We start from the raw sequence: 18276 nt of genomic DNA on the forward strand, positions 1-18276 counted from the left end.
ATCTGAGAGAGAGCTCTAATGACCAGGGAAATCCAAATAGGCTTCCTGGAGGAGATGTCGCCTAAGGTGTGCATTGCAGGAAGCACAAATGCCAGGGATGGGCGACCATCTGGGCAAAGCTAGGTACTGGAGAGTTGTCCAGAGTGATGTGGGGGGGTCTGACCAGAGGTCCCCTGGCTTCCCATCATCCCCACCCTTAAGAGAGGCTGGGAACCCATGGCCCGCGGGGGCCATCTTACCAAACTCCTCCATGTTGACCTCTTCCACGGCATGGATGCCACTGAGGTGCGAGATGCGCCCCTGGATGCGGGTCCTCTTGTAGCCAGTGGTCTTCTCCACCCTCTCAATCATCTGCTGCTGACGGTCGATCCAGTATAGGTGGTTACCCAACACGGTCAGGCCCACTGGCTGCACGATGTTGGAGTCTTCCAGGGTGACTCGGTTTGCTCCTGGAAGAGAGGAAAGGTGACGTGGTGAGGGGCTTCAGCAAGGACGGGTGGACCTGGCCCCGGCCCCAGGCCCAGCTAGCGGACCCAGCCCTGAATGGCAGACCCGGCCCCAGCTGGCAGAGGTCCTGAATGGCAGACCCGGCCCCGGATGGCGGAGGCTCTGAATGACAGCCCTGGCCCCGGCTGACAGTTGGTAGCTCAGCTTCGTTCGCAAACAAGGGGTCCAAAAGGCAGCCATGCCTGGTGCACTCTGACCGGCCCAGCCTGGGTAAGGAGCGGCTGAGGCTGCTGACCCCCAGCCAGTCAAGCAGCTGCCCTTTACTAAGAGCTGACTATGCGCCAGGCACTCTTAAGTGTGGGAAGCAAACACAACAGGGAGACAGTGCTTGCCCGCAGTGGGTGGACATTCTACTTTCCACAAGTGGTCACAGGTTGTCCATGGGCTGGCCCCAGCCCTGACCTCCTGCGGTGGGGAGAGGCCTTTGGTTCCTCTTAACCCCAACAGGAAGTGGACTTAGAAAAGAATAATGACAATAAGAGGTAAGACTCGAACCCAGAGCCTTGTGGCTTCTCTGCCCAGCGCATCACGTCCCTCTGATAATAACGATGATGGTGGTGATGACAATGGACAAGGATGTAGTGCTTAAAGGTCAGTGAATTGCATATGGCGCCTCATTTGATTCTCATGACAAGCCGGTGAGACGGGAGCTATTCTTTGTCACCCCCACTTCCAAACAAAGAAATGGAGTCGGGGCCTTATCTGCAGCCAATGTCTAGCAGGAGGTTTGAGAAATGTGCCTCAGTTTTCAGGGACAACAGAGTGGCCCCCCCCAGGAGAGAGCCCCTCAGTCCTCAGGCAGACCTAGAAATGCTCTGGAGTTGGGGGCCTACCATTGTGTGCACTGACTTTGGGGGGTTCCCCCAACCACTCTGAAAACTCAACAGGCACGTGACACACACACACACACACACACACAGGTCATCTGCCTGGAAGCTGACAGCCTGTGCAAGCCAAAATGCCCCCACACAGAAGAGCTGAGGACAGCCCCTGGCTCGGGGCTAGACCAGCCCAGCCCAAGAGCACCACTGTGGAATCAGCACCCCAGGAGGAGCGCTTACCTGACAAATCACAGCTCTCGATGCGTTTGAGGTCGGTGTCTACCCAAAAGAGCTTGCCCAGCTTGTTGTCCACGACCAGGGCCAGGGGCCGGATGAGGCCCGTGGTGAACAGCGCCTCCCGCTCAGTGCCATCTAGGGCTGCCCGCTCAATCTTGGCAGCACGGTCCTGCATGTTGGTAAAGTACAGGTACCTGCCAAGGACAGGCAGAGAGTGAGGGTGGCCAGTGTTGGGGTCTTCCCACCAGCCAAGCCAGCCTGTACAAGGTCAGCAAACCCACTGGGAAGAATGAGAATGGAAACCTCCCGAGAGCAGGGACTGTGTCATTTCTCATCTTTGTAACTCCAGAGGGTACCTCTGAAGGTCATTTGACCCAGTATCTAAATAGTGCTGGCCCTGGAGTCAGGGGTCCTGAGTTCAAATTCTACCCAACACTATGTGACCAAGTCACTGAGGCTCCCAGGGCCTCAGTTTCCTCAACTGTAAAATGAAAGTGTGAAACTTGTTGGCCCAAGGTCCCTTCTAGATCTAGATCTGTGGTAATATAATGTTATAGATGAGACCCAGAGAAGGGAAAGGACTTGTCCAAGGTCATGCAGGTAGTCAGTGGAAGAGCCAAGATTTGAACTTGGCTCTTGTGATTCTTAAATTTCATCCTCTTTCCATGGCATCATACCCAAATCCAATTTAATTGGAGGAATTCTTATAGGAACTGGGGTGGGGCATTAGAGACGACATGATGGTCCCCATCTTCAAATATCTCTTGTTCAGTCATTTTCATCATGTCTGACTTTATCATCCCATGTGGGGTTTTCTTGCGGTGGTTTGCCATTTCCTCCTCCAGCTCATTTTACAGATGGAGAAACTGAGGCAAACAGGGTGACATGACTTGCCCAGGGTCACACAGCTAGGAAGTGTCTGAGGCTGGATTTGAACTCAGGGAGATGAATCTTCCTGACTCTTGGTCCCTGGGTACTGTGGCGCCCCCTAGCTGCTCTGGGGCTCTTCTCTGTGGGGGCAGAGGGAGGGTGACAATTATTTTGAAAGAGGACTAGTGAGTAGAAGTTGAGGAAAGGTAGTTTCTGGCTTCATACAAAAAATAATTTCTTTTTTGTTTGTTTTTTTGCCGGGCAATGAGGGTTAAGTGACTTGCCCAGGGTCATACAGCTAATAAGGGTCAAGTGTCTGAGGCCAGATTTGAACTCAGGTCCTCCTGAATCCAGGGCCAGTGCCTTATCCACTGCGCCACCTAGCTGCCCATAAAGAAGAACTTAAACTGAAAGGTGTCCAATACTGGAAAAGCCAGCTTGTGAGGTAGTGAGATCCCCATCACTGGAAGTATTAATAATAAATACTTCTCAAAGATGTTGATTACAGAGAGGACTCCCATTCCGGGTGGGATGTTGGAGTGCAGGTCCTATGAGAAGATCTCTTGCAGGTCCAAAGCAATCATTGGCCAGTAGATTCAGCCCAGAACCCAGCCCAAGATTCCTTTCACACTTCCTAGTCAGAGAGTGTGATACACTCAGCCAGTACACAAGTCTGCCAAGACATAGAGGGGGCTGGGATGCCATCAGCCTGGGCACTGGTCCACTAATGCAGAGCATAGCCCAACTATAAGTTATCCCCTTGCAGAGATGCATGAAGCTCAGAGGGAACATGACTGGCCCAGGGTCATACAGATAGTCACTTAGTTGGGGCTCATGGGGGCTTGAACCGGGATGTAGAAGTTTAATAAGTTTCAGAGATGGGGTTGGAACCCATGTCCTCTCCACTCCAAGTCTAGCCTGGCATCCTCTCTGGCCACTGCCTCATTGCCTTCAGACAGTGAACTAAAAGGAATTGATCCAAACCAAATTAATTGCTTACACTTGGAGAGTGCCTTGTGGCTCCCCATGTGTTTGAGAGACATTATTTTATTTGGCATTCCCAACAATACTGAGCAGACTGCCACCGATTAGCAGGAAGAGGAACCAGAGACTTGCAGCTGAGAAATGACTGCCTCAAGTACATGCGCCTCCTAACGTTAGCCAACACCTCTAGGGTGCAAAGCACTTCACACGTGTTTTCTTGGGGCAGCCTCACACGTACCACCCTCCTGCGAAGGAGGTCATCACTCTTCCTTCTTTGTGGAGGAGCAAAGTGCACACTCCATGGCTGAGGAATGTCTGGGGTGGGATTGGAACCCAGCACCCTCCACACCCTAGGCTGCCCCAGTGTTCTGACTCTGGCTTTCCTTCCCTCCGTGGCATTGTGGCCGCTGGCCCCTCACCCACGCTCGGCGTTCACCGCGATGGCTCTGGGCTTGTCGTGGTCCCCACGCAGCACCACACCAATGGCCTCCCCACTCAGCCGGTGCACATTGATGGTGTTGGTGGCCTCACAGGTCCAGTACAGGGTATGGCTGTAAATATCGATGCTCAGGTCATGTGGCTGCTTTTCTGAACCCTGGCCTTGGTTTGCAGAAGTCACGACGAAAGGCTACAAGACAGAACCAAGAGAAAGCTGAGAGTGTCGGTCATTTTAATGGGCACATCCTGGCATGTGAGCTCCTTGGGCGGCTATATGGATGGCCAGCCTGGCACTCTGTGGACACTTAAGTGCCTGGCATACAGTAGATGCTTAATAAGTGCTTGTTCACTTATTCAATCCAGGACACAGTGAGCACCTGATGGGTGGTAGGCATCGAGGCTACACAACATGCCCATATCAGCTCAGAGTCTTTTCCCAGGGAGCTCATACTATACCAGAGGAGCTGGTAAAATGCCCACTTGCTAGAGCTAGATGTTTAGTCCAGAAGGTCAAATTAGCCAGCTGACCTGGGTTCAAATCCTACCTCTGATACTGACTAGTCTTGTGACCATGGATAAATTATTGAACTTCTCCCGGCCTCAGTTTCTCCATTTGCACAATAGAGATAACAAGAGCACATACCTCAGAGTTGTTATGAGAACCAACTGAGATAAAATATGGAAAACATTTGTGAATCGTTCTCCCTCCTTCCTTCCTTCCTTCCTCCCTCCCTCCTTCCTCCCTCCATCCCTCTCTCTCCCTTCCTTCCTCCCTTCCTCCATCCCCCCCCTCCCTTCTACCTGGTGCCCCCCCTCACTCCCAGGTGTTCATCATTTTGGCACTAGTCTTACTGTGAACACCCAACTGGTATGGCCCACCACAGTTAAGAACTCCTGGACTCACGTGACCTGCCCCCCAGTCTCCCTGGTAGCTGAGATTATAGACATGGGTTGCCAATCCAGACCTGTGTGCAAATTTTAAAGCATCACGTAAATGTGAGCTATTATTATTATCATTATTGTCACAGAGTTCTGGCCAATTAGAACCCAGGAACCACCTTTCCTTCACTGTGGAGTAAGTGGACCAGAAGCAATCAGAATACCCGCTGCATGCTCTATAAGAACAGCCTGGTCCCTCCATTCGACATCATCTGAGGTTTAAGGGAGCAGATACCCAAAGGCCCAACACAGGTTGGCAGCAGGCAGAGCCCCCGGACATTCTTGGAGAAGCCCCCTTACTCTGTGCTTTGGAATGGGGCTCGTTTCATTGGTACAGGCTGTTCCCTGTGAGGGAAGACCTTCACTCAATGCAGACCAGCACTGTCTCTACTGAGTACAGAGTCAGAGCTATTTGGGGGTGCCCAGGGTCACACAGCCAATATGTGTCAGAGTTGGCCTTCTGGAAGCCACCTGGTGATGCCCTTCATCCTCCAGCCCGTGTGAGGAGGTGCTCACCCCCTGAGGAATGGCAGAACATATTCTGGTGATCAATGCAATGGATTATTCTTGGGCTCTAAGAAATGATGATGGGGATACTTTCAGAGAAACCTGGGGAGATGCATATGATTTGATAGAAAGTGAAGCGAGAAGAACCAGGACAATCATTTCCACAATAACAACGATGCTGCAAAGATAAACGGCTTTGAGAGACTTTGGAACTCTAACCCACTCAATGGCCAACCACGATTCTAAAGGACTCCTGATAAAGCATGCTGCCCACCTGACTGAGAGGTGACAGATGCAGGGCACAGGCTGATGGACGTTTTGGGGCAAAATAATGGATACATCTGACATAAAGACAGAGAAATATGCCTCCCTTCCCAGGAACTATAAACTTCATCCAACTATCTCATTATCCTTCACGCACAGGAGAGGGACTTTGATCCTAATGAAGGGAATTGTTCACAGACTTTAGAATTGCTAAGAATTTGGGGTAAAATGAGAAAGGTAACTTCCTAAATTGCTCAGATCGTACTCGCTGAGCTCTTAGGGTGCTCTCCCTTTGAGGCTGTTCACACCCCGGAGCCCACCTGTCACAGCAGAATAGCCCACCCCCAGAATCCTTCAGGCAATTTACACCTAAGAGCCTTCTCTGTGGGGAAGCACCAAGCCAACAATTAGCACTTCCTGGCCTTCGAAAGGCCCAGCAAAGCTCCCCTCTGAGCCCCAAACTGCTGTTCCTATCAGTGGAGATGAAAGAGATTCACACCCCACTCACTTCCATGCCCCCTGTGAGCTCTGCTCTCTGTGACACAGAAGAGGCAGGACCAGAACTTGGAAAGCCTAAAGCCTCTGCCCATAAGAGAGTCCAAATTCACGTCAGCCAGAAAGGCTCAATCCACATAATCATGGCAGAGGCAGAGGCAGGATTAGGCTTTGGGCTTGGGGGAAGTGTTCCCACAAAGGCAAGAGCTTATTAAGCATGGGTAACTAGCTTTAATTCTGCACTTAGTCACCTGCCAATAACTCGTCTTAGCTCTGCAGTTAGTTACACACAGCCGATAGGACCTCAATAGATCTGGGATGATATGCTGACATTTACAGGGACCACTAGGGGGCGCCACAGGGCATAGAGTGCTAGATGGGTCGCCAGGAACCCCTGAGTTTGAATCCAGTCTCAGACCTAGCTGTGTGACCTTGGACAAGTCACTTAACTGTTGTCTCCTTTAGTTTCCCTATCCACAAACCAGGGATAATAATAACACCTACTTCCCAGGGGTGTTGAAGGATAAAATAAGTTAGTATTTGGGTTTTTTTTTAATTAAAATTTTTTTTTATTTTAGTAAGTTAATATTTGTAAAGCATTTTGCAGATCTCAAAATATTCTAGCAGCAGCCTTTTCTTTCCTGGCAATGTCATCTTCCTCCCCCTCCTCTTCCCTACAAACCAGGATTTGGCCTCCTGGGAGGACAGAGCTGTAAGTCTGCACTGATGTCTCCCCCTGCGCCCCCACCCCCCCGCCCCCAGACGCAATAAGCAGACTTGCCTGGGTGCCGTCATCTTTGGCCCTCTTAATGTTCTGACGCCCATCTACCCAGTAAATGAACTTGTCCAGTGGGTCGTAATCAATGGCTTTGACATTCCGCAAGCCGTGTAGCGGGAGGACTACGTCTGGGCTTTGCTGGTCATCTGGTATCATCCGGCTGATGGCACACTTCTGACTAAACAGCAAGAAGGTTGTGGGCGCTGAATGGTGGGGTCAGAAAGGGGAAAACAGTAAGTGTGGTGAGCAAAAGCCAGGCTGCCGGGCACTTGTCCTAAGCCGGGGACACCAGTCAAGGTTCCAGCTCCTTTCAAGATATTAAAAAGGGTGTAGAAGAACTACCCCCCCCACCCTTAATGCCAACTCCAGCCATGTCTTCTGGATGTTTTGACCATGACCTTGAGAGGACCTCCCTCATGATTCAAACCAACAATTCCTATTCTGGGCTCCAGGACTGGCTGATTTGTTTTTTCACCCTGAGCTGCCTCTGAGCTAAAATGCATCGTGACACCCAAACTCCTCTCTATCCCCCGTCTGGGCTCTGAGGATCCCACCACCAGCTTGGGAGATTCTGAGACTTCAACCATGGTGCCTGGTTGGGAAAAGCTTGTTTGGATTAACGGTCTTGTCTTCAGAATCCTAAAAGCAGCAACTTTCCTGCTCTTAAAGACTTACTGGAGAAAAATTGGGATTTGTTCTAGTCCTAGAAACTTTTAGATTCAAACCAAATTGGACAGTTCCTCAGGAGGTGGTTGTCCAAGGTGGTTTCTTATTCAATTTAGCTATCTTCAACAGATGTTTATTAAGAAGGAGGCATCTAGGGCACAGGAAGAATAAAGATGAAGATACCTGCCTTCAAGGAGCTTATAATCTATTAAGATAAACATCCAAATAACTATAATGCACATACATGAAATTCCATCTCCCGCCTTTGTGCCCTGCCACAGGCTACCCCTGAGCTAGAATAGAATACTCTTCCTCTTCTCCACTTCTGCTTGGAATGCTGAACTCTCTTCAAGGGTCAGCTCAGGTACCACCTTCTCCAGGTGGCCCTTCCTGAATCCTCCCTTTCTCAAAAGTACTTTGCATTTATTTTCTGAACACGTTTTTTACATGTATCAAATCAAATGTAAGTTCACTGAGGGCAAGTGCTGCCTCCTTTTTGCCTGTTTCTCCACTGCCTATCACACAATTATTGGACTGAATGGCTCAGGCCATTTGTTTAACTCAAGCATGAACATGCCATCCCCTTAAGTGGACAGGAGGCCAACCCCCTCCCAGTCACCAGCCCCAGGGGAGATTTTTTGGTGAGCCTGGACTGAAGGGGGTGGGGCACATACAGCTGCAGTTCCTGTGGTTTGGATCCAGCGTATAATGGGTTGCGCATCCACATCTGTAGCCGTTGGGGATGGCCAGGCACAGCTGGCCACAGTGTCCGTTGTTCTGCACACAGTCATTCAGACCATCCTGGCGGGAAGAGTGGAAGACCAGGATGTCCATTACAAAGTCCAGATGGCCCTGAATCAGGGTCCGGTTCTTGCCATTGACCTTGTCCGCTCTCTCGATGCTGTGGAGGTTCCAGTCGGTCCAGTAGATGTAGTCGCTATACTGTGTCAAGCCAAAGGGGTGTGGGAGGTCATCTGCAATGATGATCCTCTCCTGACCTGAAGGTGTAAATGGACGCTGTGTTAGTCAGACCGGAAGGGAGGAAATGCACACAGAGATAAGGAGGCAGCCAGGAAGGGAATGGGCTATGTCTGGAGGCCCTGGTCTACCTTCTGTGGAGGGCAAAGAACAAAGGTTGGGTGGCTGGCCCTACAGTGGGGATGTTACAGAGGGTTCCCAAGCCGTGGCCCCTTGACCTTGGTCACTGAGGCCACACCCTTTATTTGTGCACAACATGAAAGGAGGGCCAGTGGTTTAGAGCTGGAAGAGCTCAGAAGGGTCAGTGAGTCCAACCTCCATTTACAGAGGAGGAAACTGAAGCCCAGAGACTGAAGGTAATTGCCTAAGGTCACCAAGTTGGAACCAGAGCTCAGCTCCTCTAGCCTCCAATCCAGTGGTTTCTGCTGCATGGCCCCATACAGTGCCACGGATTAAGAAAACCACGAGGCTGCTCCAAATTCAGTAACACCTTTCAGTGGATCCATATTAAAGCTAACATTATCTCCCCCCCCCAATCTAACATCATTTATACCCATCTGTAAAGACACAGAGGGGGTAACAGACAGATCGCTAGACTTGGCATCAAGAAGAGCAGGGTTCAAATGTTACCTCTGACACTGACTAGCTGTGTGACCCTGGGCAAGTCATTTAATCTCTTTGTGATCCTCTGTCCCCTTAAGTGGTAAATGGAGCTGTTCCTATTTAAATAGCTAGGTGGCTCAGTGGTTAGAGTGCTGGACATGGAGTCAGGAAACCTGAGTTCAAATCTGGCCTCAGACATTCATTTGATATGTGACCCTGGGCAAGTCATTCAACCCCTGTTTGCCTCAGTTTCCTTATCTATAAAATGGGGATTCTAATAGCACCTACCTCGTAGAGTTGTTACAAAGATCAAATGAGATAATAATTGTATAGCCTGGCCCATAATAAGTACTACATAAATGTTATTGTTGTTGTTATTATTATTATTATTATTGTTATCAAGAGCCAGACCTGGAGTCAGGAAAATTCACATTCAAATACAATCTCATACACTGGATGACCTTGGCCAAGTCACTTAACTAATTCTGTGCCTCAGGTTCCTCATCTGCAAAATGGAAATAATAGTAGTAACTAATAACAGGATTGTTGTGAGGATAAAATAAGATGAACGTTTCTTTTTTTTTTTTAGTGAGGCAATTGGAGTTAAGTGACTTGCCCAAGGTCACACAGCTAGTAAGTGTCAAGTGTCTGAGGCCGGATTTGAACTCAGGTCCTCCTGACTCCAGGGCCGGTGCTCTATCCACTGCAGCGCCACCTAGTGACCCCAAGATGAACATTTCTAAAGCATTTTGCCAACTTCAAAAAACTCTCTGAATGCTCTTTGCTAGATAGACATTAGCTATTATCCTCATGACCTATTTTCACTAGCCAGCTGTGAGGAAAGTGCTTAATAACCCTGAAAGGTCCACACAAATATGATTTTATTTATTTATTTTGCCCCTTACAAGGAACCCCCACATCCATCACTTTGTTCCTCACAACCACGTAGGGAAGAAATAGGGCAAAGGCTTTGAGAGGCGAGGAAGCCAACTTGGAGAACTCTCTGGACTTGCTCAGGAGTAACCAGGACCAGCACGCACCTCTTCTGACATGGGCTGAGGAAGTGCAGAGCCCATGCTCCCACCTTTCAGTGGGGGTGTGGCCATCCAAGGAGGAATCCTCTTGATTCCACAACTCAGGAAGCTTGTTAGCTCCCTTGGCTGCCACACTATCCCCAGGGCCATGACAAAGATGTAGAAAATAAGCCGGTTGCTACAGACCACCAAGGCAGAGGGAGGTAGTCAAACCACCCCATGGTGTCTCCATCTGTCCCTTTTCACCTCTGATTCCTGACTTCTTGGACTGTGAACACCAGCACCATTCTCAAATGATTCCAGACTTCTTGGATGGCCAGGGATCAGGTTATCCTGTTGGGGGCATTCATTCCCACTCCCCTGATTCCTCACCCAGAGGCAGCAGCCTCTGCCTTTTGCCCCGGGGGGATGGGGGTGGGGTGGAGAAACTGAATGCTGTCAGCCCAAGAAGGAGTAGCACTTAAGTCATGAAAGTAAGTGTCTCACAGCTCCGTCATCATTTCACAAACTCATGGTATAATTCAATGCTGATCAATTCTGCTCTGGAGTCCTGGGGACTTACAGCACCTTGGACAGGGCTTCAGTAGCAGTGGGCTCTTGTCAATAACACCTCCCCACTAATCTCTCGGATGGGTGAGTTACAGTAACTGCCCCACACATTCAAGAGTCACATTCCCAGCGGCCACAACCATCTGGAACACAGCTGTAAACCTGAACAGGACTGGAGAGAGCCGCTGAGTGGCCACATGGAAGACAGCTGTCATGAAGCCCATGTGGCCCGTTCACAAGGGAGGACTGAGCAGAGCCACCCTCAGACCAGAGCCCACCAATTTAGTCTGTGGGTGAAATTAAGCTTCCTGATTTAACACGCTTGGTTATCTGGCCGCTTCTAACAACCACCAGTGTGGCTTGGTGTAGTCAAAAGAATTCAGGACAGAGTCGGGACAGACATAGGTTCAAATGTTGCCCCTGACAGATAATAACTAAGAATCATACTCAAGTTGCTGAACCCAGATCTCAGTTTCCCCATCTGTCAGTTATCTCATTTGATCCTCACAGCAACCCTGGGAGATGCTATTATTATCCAGAAGAGGAAACTGAGGCAAACAGGGTCATGTAGCTTATAAATGTCAGAGTTAAGATATGCATGCCCGTGCACGTATATATGTGTGTATGTATATGTATACCTGTTTGAGTGTGCCTATGGCTGTGTGTGTGTGTGTGTGTGTGTGTGTGTGTGTGAGAGCGAGTGGGTGTGCTTGTGTATGCCTATGAGAGTGAGTGTGTGCATGTTTTGCTTGCACAGGACCCAGAGGACAGTGAGGTGGCAGACTGGACAAGACACCAGGCCTGGAGTCAGGAAGACACGAGTTCAGATTTTGCCTCATCCAGTTGCTGTGTAATTCTGGGTAAATCTTTTCCAGTCTCAGCCTTCATTTACTCTTCTGACTTGGGGACAATGGCTCTTTGACCCCTCCACTTCTAACCCTATCCTCCCATGGCACAATGGGTGAGAGCAGCAGAGATGCCAGGTAAGACTGAAAGTCTAGAACAGACTTCCTAAGCATGAGAGCCATGAGTCTCAGCGTAGACTCAGGTCCCTGGAGAGGTGGCAGGGGGCTTTAGGCCAAAGCTAGAGGAGCCTTTGTTGGGTACCCTCTAGAGGGGCATCAGGCCTGAGTTGGACCAGATGCCTTCAGGTGCCTGCATTTCTGGGAAATGACTGACCACCAAAACACAAGGCATCAATAAAACGAGAGACAGACAGAGAGAGGAGGGCAGGGGTCTTTGATCTCTGGCTATAAGGGGTTTCTCAGAATTCCTTTTTATCTGCAGAAGGAGGTTAATGTCAACAGTAGCTCGCATTTACAGAGCATCTTTCAACTTTACAAAAGAAATAATAATCATTCCCCATTTTTACAGATGAGAAAACAGATTCAGAGAGATTGCAATTTGTCTAAGGCCACTCATTTAGCACGGGGCAGTCAGGACTCAAATAGAGATCTTTTGAGAGAGGTAGGATGGTGCAGTATGCAGGTCACTGGTCTTGGAGGCAGGGGGATCTGAGTTCGAATCAAGGAATAGTTAAGTTGGCCCATCAATAAACATTCATTAAGTGCCTACTCTGTGCTACCAGTGATCCCTGCTTTTGGGAGCTCCCAGTCTAGTAGGAGAGAGAACAAGAGTGGCTGATGTCACAGAAGGCACAGCCTTGATAGAAACAATTTGAGCGGAATCACATGGTTGAAGGGGGCTGGGGAGACTGTCCTGGAGGGTCCCCCCACTTCTGCTCAGTAAGCAGGACTAATCCTTCCTGAGTGCTCAGAAGCTGCCAAGGTCTCTTCCATCCAGGGGCTTCCCAGAGCCTCCTGCTGATACTGGGAGGGAATCACTCTGGGCATGACCCTGACCCATTGACATTTAAGAAAATGGGCTCAGGACTATGGTCCCACAGCTGGTGTCACAGGCAGGATTCAAACCCAGGTCTTTCAGATTCCCAATCAAGAACCCTCTGAGAGGTCCTGCTGACTATCAAAGCCTCCCAGAAAACAGGGGATCTCCCTGGAATCTGAGGGGCAGCAGAGGCTCAGAAAGACATTTAGGGCAGGAGGCAGGAGCTCCAGCCTCTGAGCCCAGCTCCACCATGAGGTGGCCGTGGGCAGTGGCCCTGGCTCTAGGCTTCCCTTTCCTCCCTGCAAATGAACATCTGAGAGTGGCCACAGTGCCACTTCCAACGGCCAGCCATGTCTCCTTGGTCCTTGCTGGCCGGGAACCCAGGCAAAGTACTTAAACTCCCTAGGACTCAATTACGTCATCTGCCAAAGGAGAACTCTGGACCAGACCACAGAACTATGTCGGCCAAGAATTCAAGCCGGGTCTCAGGCACCACGCAGTCAGCCCTTGTAGTTCTGAGATGGACAAGCCCCAGGAAAGTGGAGGTGACCTGTCCAGGTGACCTCAGAGCTCTCTCCCAGCTCAAAATCCCAAAATCCTGACGCAGGCATTGCCCCGGATCTCTGAGGGTCTACCTTTTGTCGTAGCTGAACCTGCTTCGGAGCCTGAGCCAGGAGAGATGCATGCTCTGTGAGCTTGGCTCTGGGTTCAAGTGCTACTGCTGAAACACAGAACCTTTGTGATCCTAGACAGTCATATAGCCTCTCAGGGATCCAACTAGCTAACTAATGCCCTAAGGACTGGCCTGCATGGATAAAAGGCTTTCCTCTCCCAGGAGTGCCCCATAACAAGGCAATCCCAGGGCCAGGAAGCAAGGGAAGCCCAGTCTTCAGCCACTCTTGGGCAGGACAAAGGAGAGGAGGGCAGGGTCTCCTTGCTGCCCAGGCCTTGTCTTGTGGAACTCAGATCCCCTAATACCAGGGCCAGGGAAATGGTCTCAAATTTGAGGCAGAAAGGAAATAATTTGGCTTTGTCCATTCTGATGACCCATCTCTTCACTTTTCCCAGAGTAAGGCACAGACGGAAGTGCTGGCCAAGCCCAAGAGGAATCTGACTCCTGCAAACCCTCCCTGCCCACCAAAGGGCTAATCTGCTCTCCATCACGCCAAAGCTTTGACCTAGGCCAGTCCCCATTCTCAGGGGTCTCCTGAGACTTCATCACTCAACAATGGTGTTGACACTGGAATCAGTGAGGATCCAGCCCAGCTCCCAAGTAAGGGAGTCGAGAGATGAGGAAGATTTACAAAGACATTTGCTTACTTTCTACATCTCTCTCCACCTTCTTTGTGAGCCCAGCTCACCTGGCACCTTTTACATGAGGCCCTTCCTGATCCGCACATTGCCCCCCCTCCAGTTATCAGGAACCCCACCTTCCTGAAATGGGGACTGTAGGAACACGCCTCTTGGAGCTGGCAGGGATGGTTAAGGTCATCTTGTCAGCCCACGGAAGAACCCATGGCCAAGAGAGGCAATGAGATTTTCCAAAGATGAGAGAAGATTTGAACCCAGGTCCCTGATTCCAAATCTTCCTACTGCCCCACACTGCCCCAGAGTTTACTCTTCCTCTATCTCCTCATCAGCGTACATGGTGCTTTCCCCCAGCTCTTTGAGGAGAGGGACTACTGCTTCCTTTATTAGTGCCTCCCAATACGTCACACAATGCCTGGTGTGAAGGTGCCCAATTATTGCCAGGCAAATTGAACTGACCCAAGATAGAGGGAAGGACTCACACTGTTATTTATCTCTGTTTCACTTTGTAACCCTAGACTCTGAATGGATCCAGGACCCTTTTGTCCAGCATCGTCCTCTCTGTCCTGCTCACACTGACCCCAATGGACTCGATGGGCCACACCCTCTGCTGTCCAGGAATTGGCACCTAAAGTATAACTACACTCATACCCAGCATGTTTGAAGACTCGATCATGTTGGTGTCCAGGTCAGTCCAGTAGAGCCTCTGGTCTGCATAGTCAATGGTCAGGTCATTGGCCCGGCCCACTTTGTCCACCAGAGTGATGCTGTTGGTTCCGTCCATATAGGCCCGGACAATCCTAGGCTTGCCACCCCACTCTGTCCAATAGAGATACCTACAATGGGAGCAGAAGGAACACCAGTAACCTTAAAAGGGCATGAATTTTTTTAAAGGACATGAATAATAAAAGAGGAAGAGGAAGAGGAAGAGGGGACAAAGGAGACAGAGACAGAGAGACAGATTGAGAGACTTAGAGACAGAGAGAGACGACAAGAGAACACAATTTCAGAGCTACTGTAGGAGACCTTCAGCATAACTGTAGTTGAGACATTTTTTGGTGGTTGTTGTTTTTTGGTTTTTCTGGCTGGGCAATGAAGGTTAATTGACTTGCCCAGGGTCACACAGCTAGTAAGTGTCAAGTGTCTGAGGCCAGATTTGAACTCATGTCCTCCTGAATCCAGGGCCGGTGCTCTATCCACTGTGCCACCTAGCCGCCCCCAGTTGAGACATTTTGAAAAGCTGTCCTTGAATATGTTGAAGAAGATTCCACAGCCTGTCCCTGGATCTTAATAACTTTGTCTTCTTTCTTGCTCCAACTGACACCCTCTTTGCTCTGTCCCTACTGGAAAGGAGAATGGGGCCCCACACGGCACAGAGCACTGGTCCTGGAGTCAGGAAAACTCGAGTTCAAATCCAGCAGGAAGCTCAGATTGGGGGCAGGGTATCACCCAGGAGGGCAGTTTTGGTGCCACTGATATTAAATGTATTATATCCTTTTTTAAAAGAGCTGTTCAGAAGAGAGATTCATGGCTTTGTATCTAATCATCCTTTTCTGTTCTTTATATCAGGACATTTGGGTTTGTTGCCATTTGCTGAGTTCTTATCATTAAAATGAACATTTTTTCCTAAAATTTCTAAGTCACTTTACAAACACTTTCATTTGATCCTCAACACAACTGATGAGAAAATCATTGTGCTTTATCCCCATTTTGAGGATGAAGAGACTGAGGCTGAGAGCAGTAATCTGGCTCACCCAGGGTCACCCAGGTAGGAAGTGACAGCAATGGGATTTCAGCCCAGGCATCCATCCCCAGCACCAACCAACCAGCAGGCATGAAGGACCTACTGTGTGTCATCAGGCTCTGTACTGAGCCCTGCAGACACAGCTACGAGAGGAGGAAGCCCCTGACCTCACGAACCTCATATTCTACGGAGGGAAACAGCATGGACACAAATGAGCAAGTACGTAAGCTCGTCCCTCTAAGCCATCGGCCAGTCCTGCCACTGATTCCACAAGCCTTTCCAACACCCCAACCACAGGAGGCCTCCATCTCCAGCTTCTACGTTTGCTTCGCTCCCTGCCTGCCCCACACCTTGCCCATTGGTCCACATGCACCAATCCCTCTCATACTTGGCTCCAAGTTCACCTCCTCCAGAAGGCTGCCCCTGATCAACAGTCACGATGGATGGTTCTTGTCCTCAACGCAAGGATAGCAAAGGTCTGCCCACCTCTTACCCCAGACAGAAATGCCCACGGTGCCACATGCACACCCAGGTCATCCTCAAGCCTCTGCCCCCCAGGGCTGGGCCACTCTGGGCACTCCTTACCCTTTGGTAGGATCCAGGGCTAAAGACCTGGGGTTGTCGAGATCCTTCCACACGAGAACTTGTCTGTACTGCCCATCCAGGCGAGCCACCTCGATGCGATTTGTGCCTGTGTCTGCCCAGTAGAGGTTCCTCCCCATCCAGTCCACGGCCATTCCCTCGGGGTAATCCAGGCCAAACTCGATCACATGCTCCACAGAACTACCATTCATATAGGCCCGGCTGATGGTCTGCAAGGCCAGAGAGAGAAACCTGTGTTTTCCTGGACGAGCACTGAGCAAACCGTAGAGTCGCAAGAGAAACAGAGAGGCCTGGCCCAGAACCATTCATGAGGGGCAGCAGAAGGCCACCCTTGCCCTCCCTGAATCTGAGGCTGTATTTTTGTCCTCTGAGAGATCTCAAGTTAGTCACCTTCTCTGTGTCCTGTGCCCCTCGAACAGGTCTGGGGGAGCCAAGGGAGACCCTGGGAAGGTCACAACATTTGGGGGAAGTGGTGGGAGTGCGTGGGAGCAGACGGGATGAAGAGCTAAGAAGGGAAATTCAGTTTTCTGAATCCTGAAGCAAGTCTAAGAATCCATTTATAACAGGATTTCTTAAGCTAGGGTCTATGAACTTTTAAAAAAAGTTTTGATCATTTTCTCAATCTAAATGGCTTGCCTTGTTACCCACTGTATTTTACTTAAGGCATTTCAAAGCATGATTCTGAGAAAGGCTTCCCTAGACTGCTGCCCATGAGGTCCAGGGCACAAAATGGGTGAAGAACCCCCCATTTAAAGGCAGTTCATTGACATGGACCTCTTCAGGACCAAGTCTAGCTGACTTTGCTGAAGTCACATGAGTGACTCAGAGAGGTCAAACACCCATCTGGCCCTTCCCAGCCCCCAATCCTATACCTCAGAGCCTCTCACAGTTCCCAAGAGCCCTCCCTCCCTCAGCCCAGGCTTATCCTACAGGTAAGTCGTGGCAGAAGCCCTCGGGCCACGGGGGCACCTTCAGACTGACGTCCGTCCAGTAGATGTGATTGTTGGAGACGTCAAAGTCCAGGGCAGAGGCCTCCTTGACGCCGGTCAGGGGGATTGCCACATCATTGTTGTTGGTCTCCAGGGAGATCCTGTGGATGGCGGCTCGGCTGGTGAAGACCAGAAAGGCCTCAGGGATGATGCAGGTCTGCAAGTCATTGAGCAGCTCCAGCCCGATGGGGCAGCCGCACTTGGTGGCGTGGGGAGTGAAGAAGCAGAGGTGGCTGCAGCCCCCATTCTTCTCCGCACAGGGGTTGGTGCCTAAGAACAAACGTCCAGCCTCTGAGTCAAGGGCACCCGGCAAAGAAACACTGACTGGGGCCAAGGATGCCCAGGGAGGGGGTCACTGAGGATGATGGGAAGAAGTGTCCCTGACCGGGGACCGGATACCGGGGCTCAAACTCCACTCCCATTCAGTGTTCCAAGGCCCTTTCCAGCTCGGTGTTCTATGTTCTAAGTTTCGAGGCTCCCCCCTGCCCCCTTGGGTGTTCTATGTTCTATGCTCTAAGACCCCTCACACCTCAGGCGTTCCATGTTCTAGGCTCTAAGGCCCCTCTCAGATCAGTTGTTCTATAATTCTATCTCTGCTCAATCACTCTCTCAAGTTCCCAAATACAAGCACTGGGGGTCTGGATTTTGTTTTCAGTTGTTGACCAAAGACTCAATTATCTTGATAAAACAGAGGGTGTTTGATCGGCTGCTTCAGGCCAGCCAGTCACCTCTCCCACATCTGCTGAAACCCTATTTCAAAGCAAGTCTGGAACTTGAAAACCAAGACTTCTTCCCATCATTCATGATGAGCCAGCCCCTGCAGGGAGGCCCAGGGAAGACAAACCCTGACTGGATCCTCTATGATGAACATGGTGAAAGTCTTCCCTGGCTAAAGCAAATGAATAAATGATTGAATGAATGAACAAATGGCACAGGAGGACATTACTTTACATGTGGATGTGTCATTTCAAAAGACAAGGCCTCATTTTAAACATAATTTAAATTTCATTCATTCTTTTCAAGAACAGCCTTGGTTGAGCGGAAAGGGAACAGGTTTTGAAGCCAAGAAGCCCTGAGTTCAAGTGCTATCTCTGACTCATCCTGGCTGTGTGACTGT

General features: G+C 50.1%; 1 protein-coding gene across 1 annotated transcript in view; it reads right to left on the reverse strand.

Moving 5' to 3' along the window:
- Positions 1–18276, reverse strand: part of LRP5 (LDL receptor related protein 5) — a 155702-nt gene that overhangs the window by 16242 nt on the left and 121184 nt on the right. Inside the window, exons 9-16 of the mRNA XM_043972543.1 lie at positions 17140–17429; positions 16153–16379; positions 14475–14659; positions 8181–8504; positions 6844–7043; positions 3839–4047; positions 1569–1759; positions 240–449 (exon numbers count right to left, since the gene is read on the reverse strand). Coding sequence (XP_043828478.1) covers positions 240–449; positions 1569–1759; positions 3839–4047; positions 6844–7043; positions 8181–8504; positions 14475–14659; positions 16153–16379; positions 17140–17429 — 1836 coding nt within the window. The remainder of the gene's footprint in view (positions 1–239; positions 450–1568; positions 1760–3838; positions 4048–6843; positions 7044–8180; positions 8505–14474; positions 14660–16152; positions 16380–17139; positions 17430–18276) is intronic.

This window comes from Dromiciops gliroides, chromosome 6 (genome assembly GCF_019393635.1).
Source record: "Dromiciops gliroides isolate mDroGli1 chromosome 6, mDroGli1.pri, whole genome shotgun sequence".
Classification (NCBI taxonomy): domain Eukaryota; kingdom Metazoa; phylum Chordata; class Mammalia; order Microbiotheria; family Microbiotheriidae; genus Dromiciops; species Dromiciops gliroides.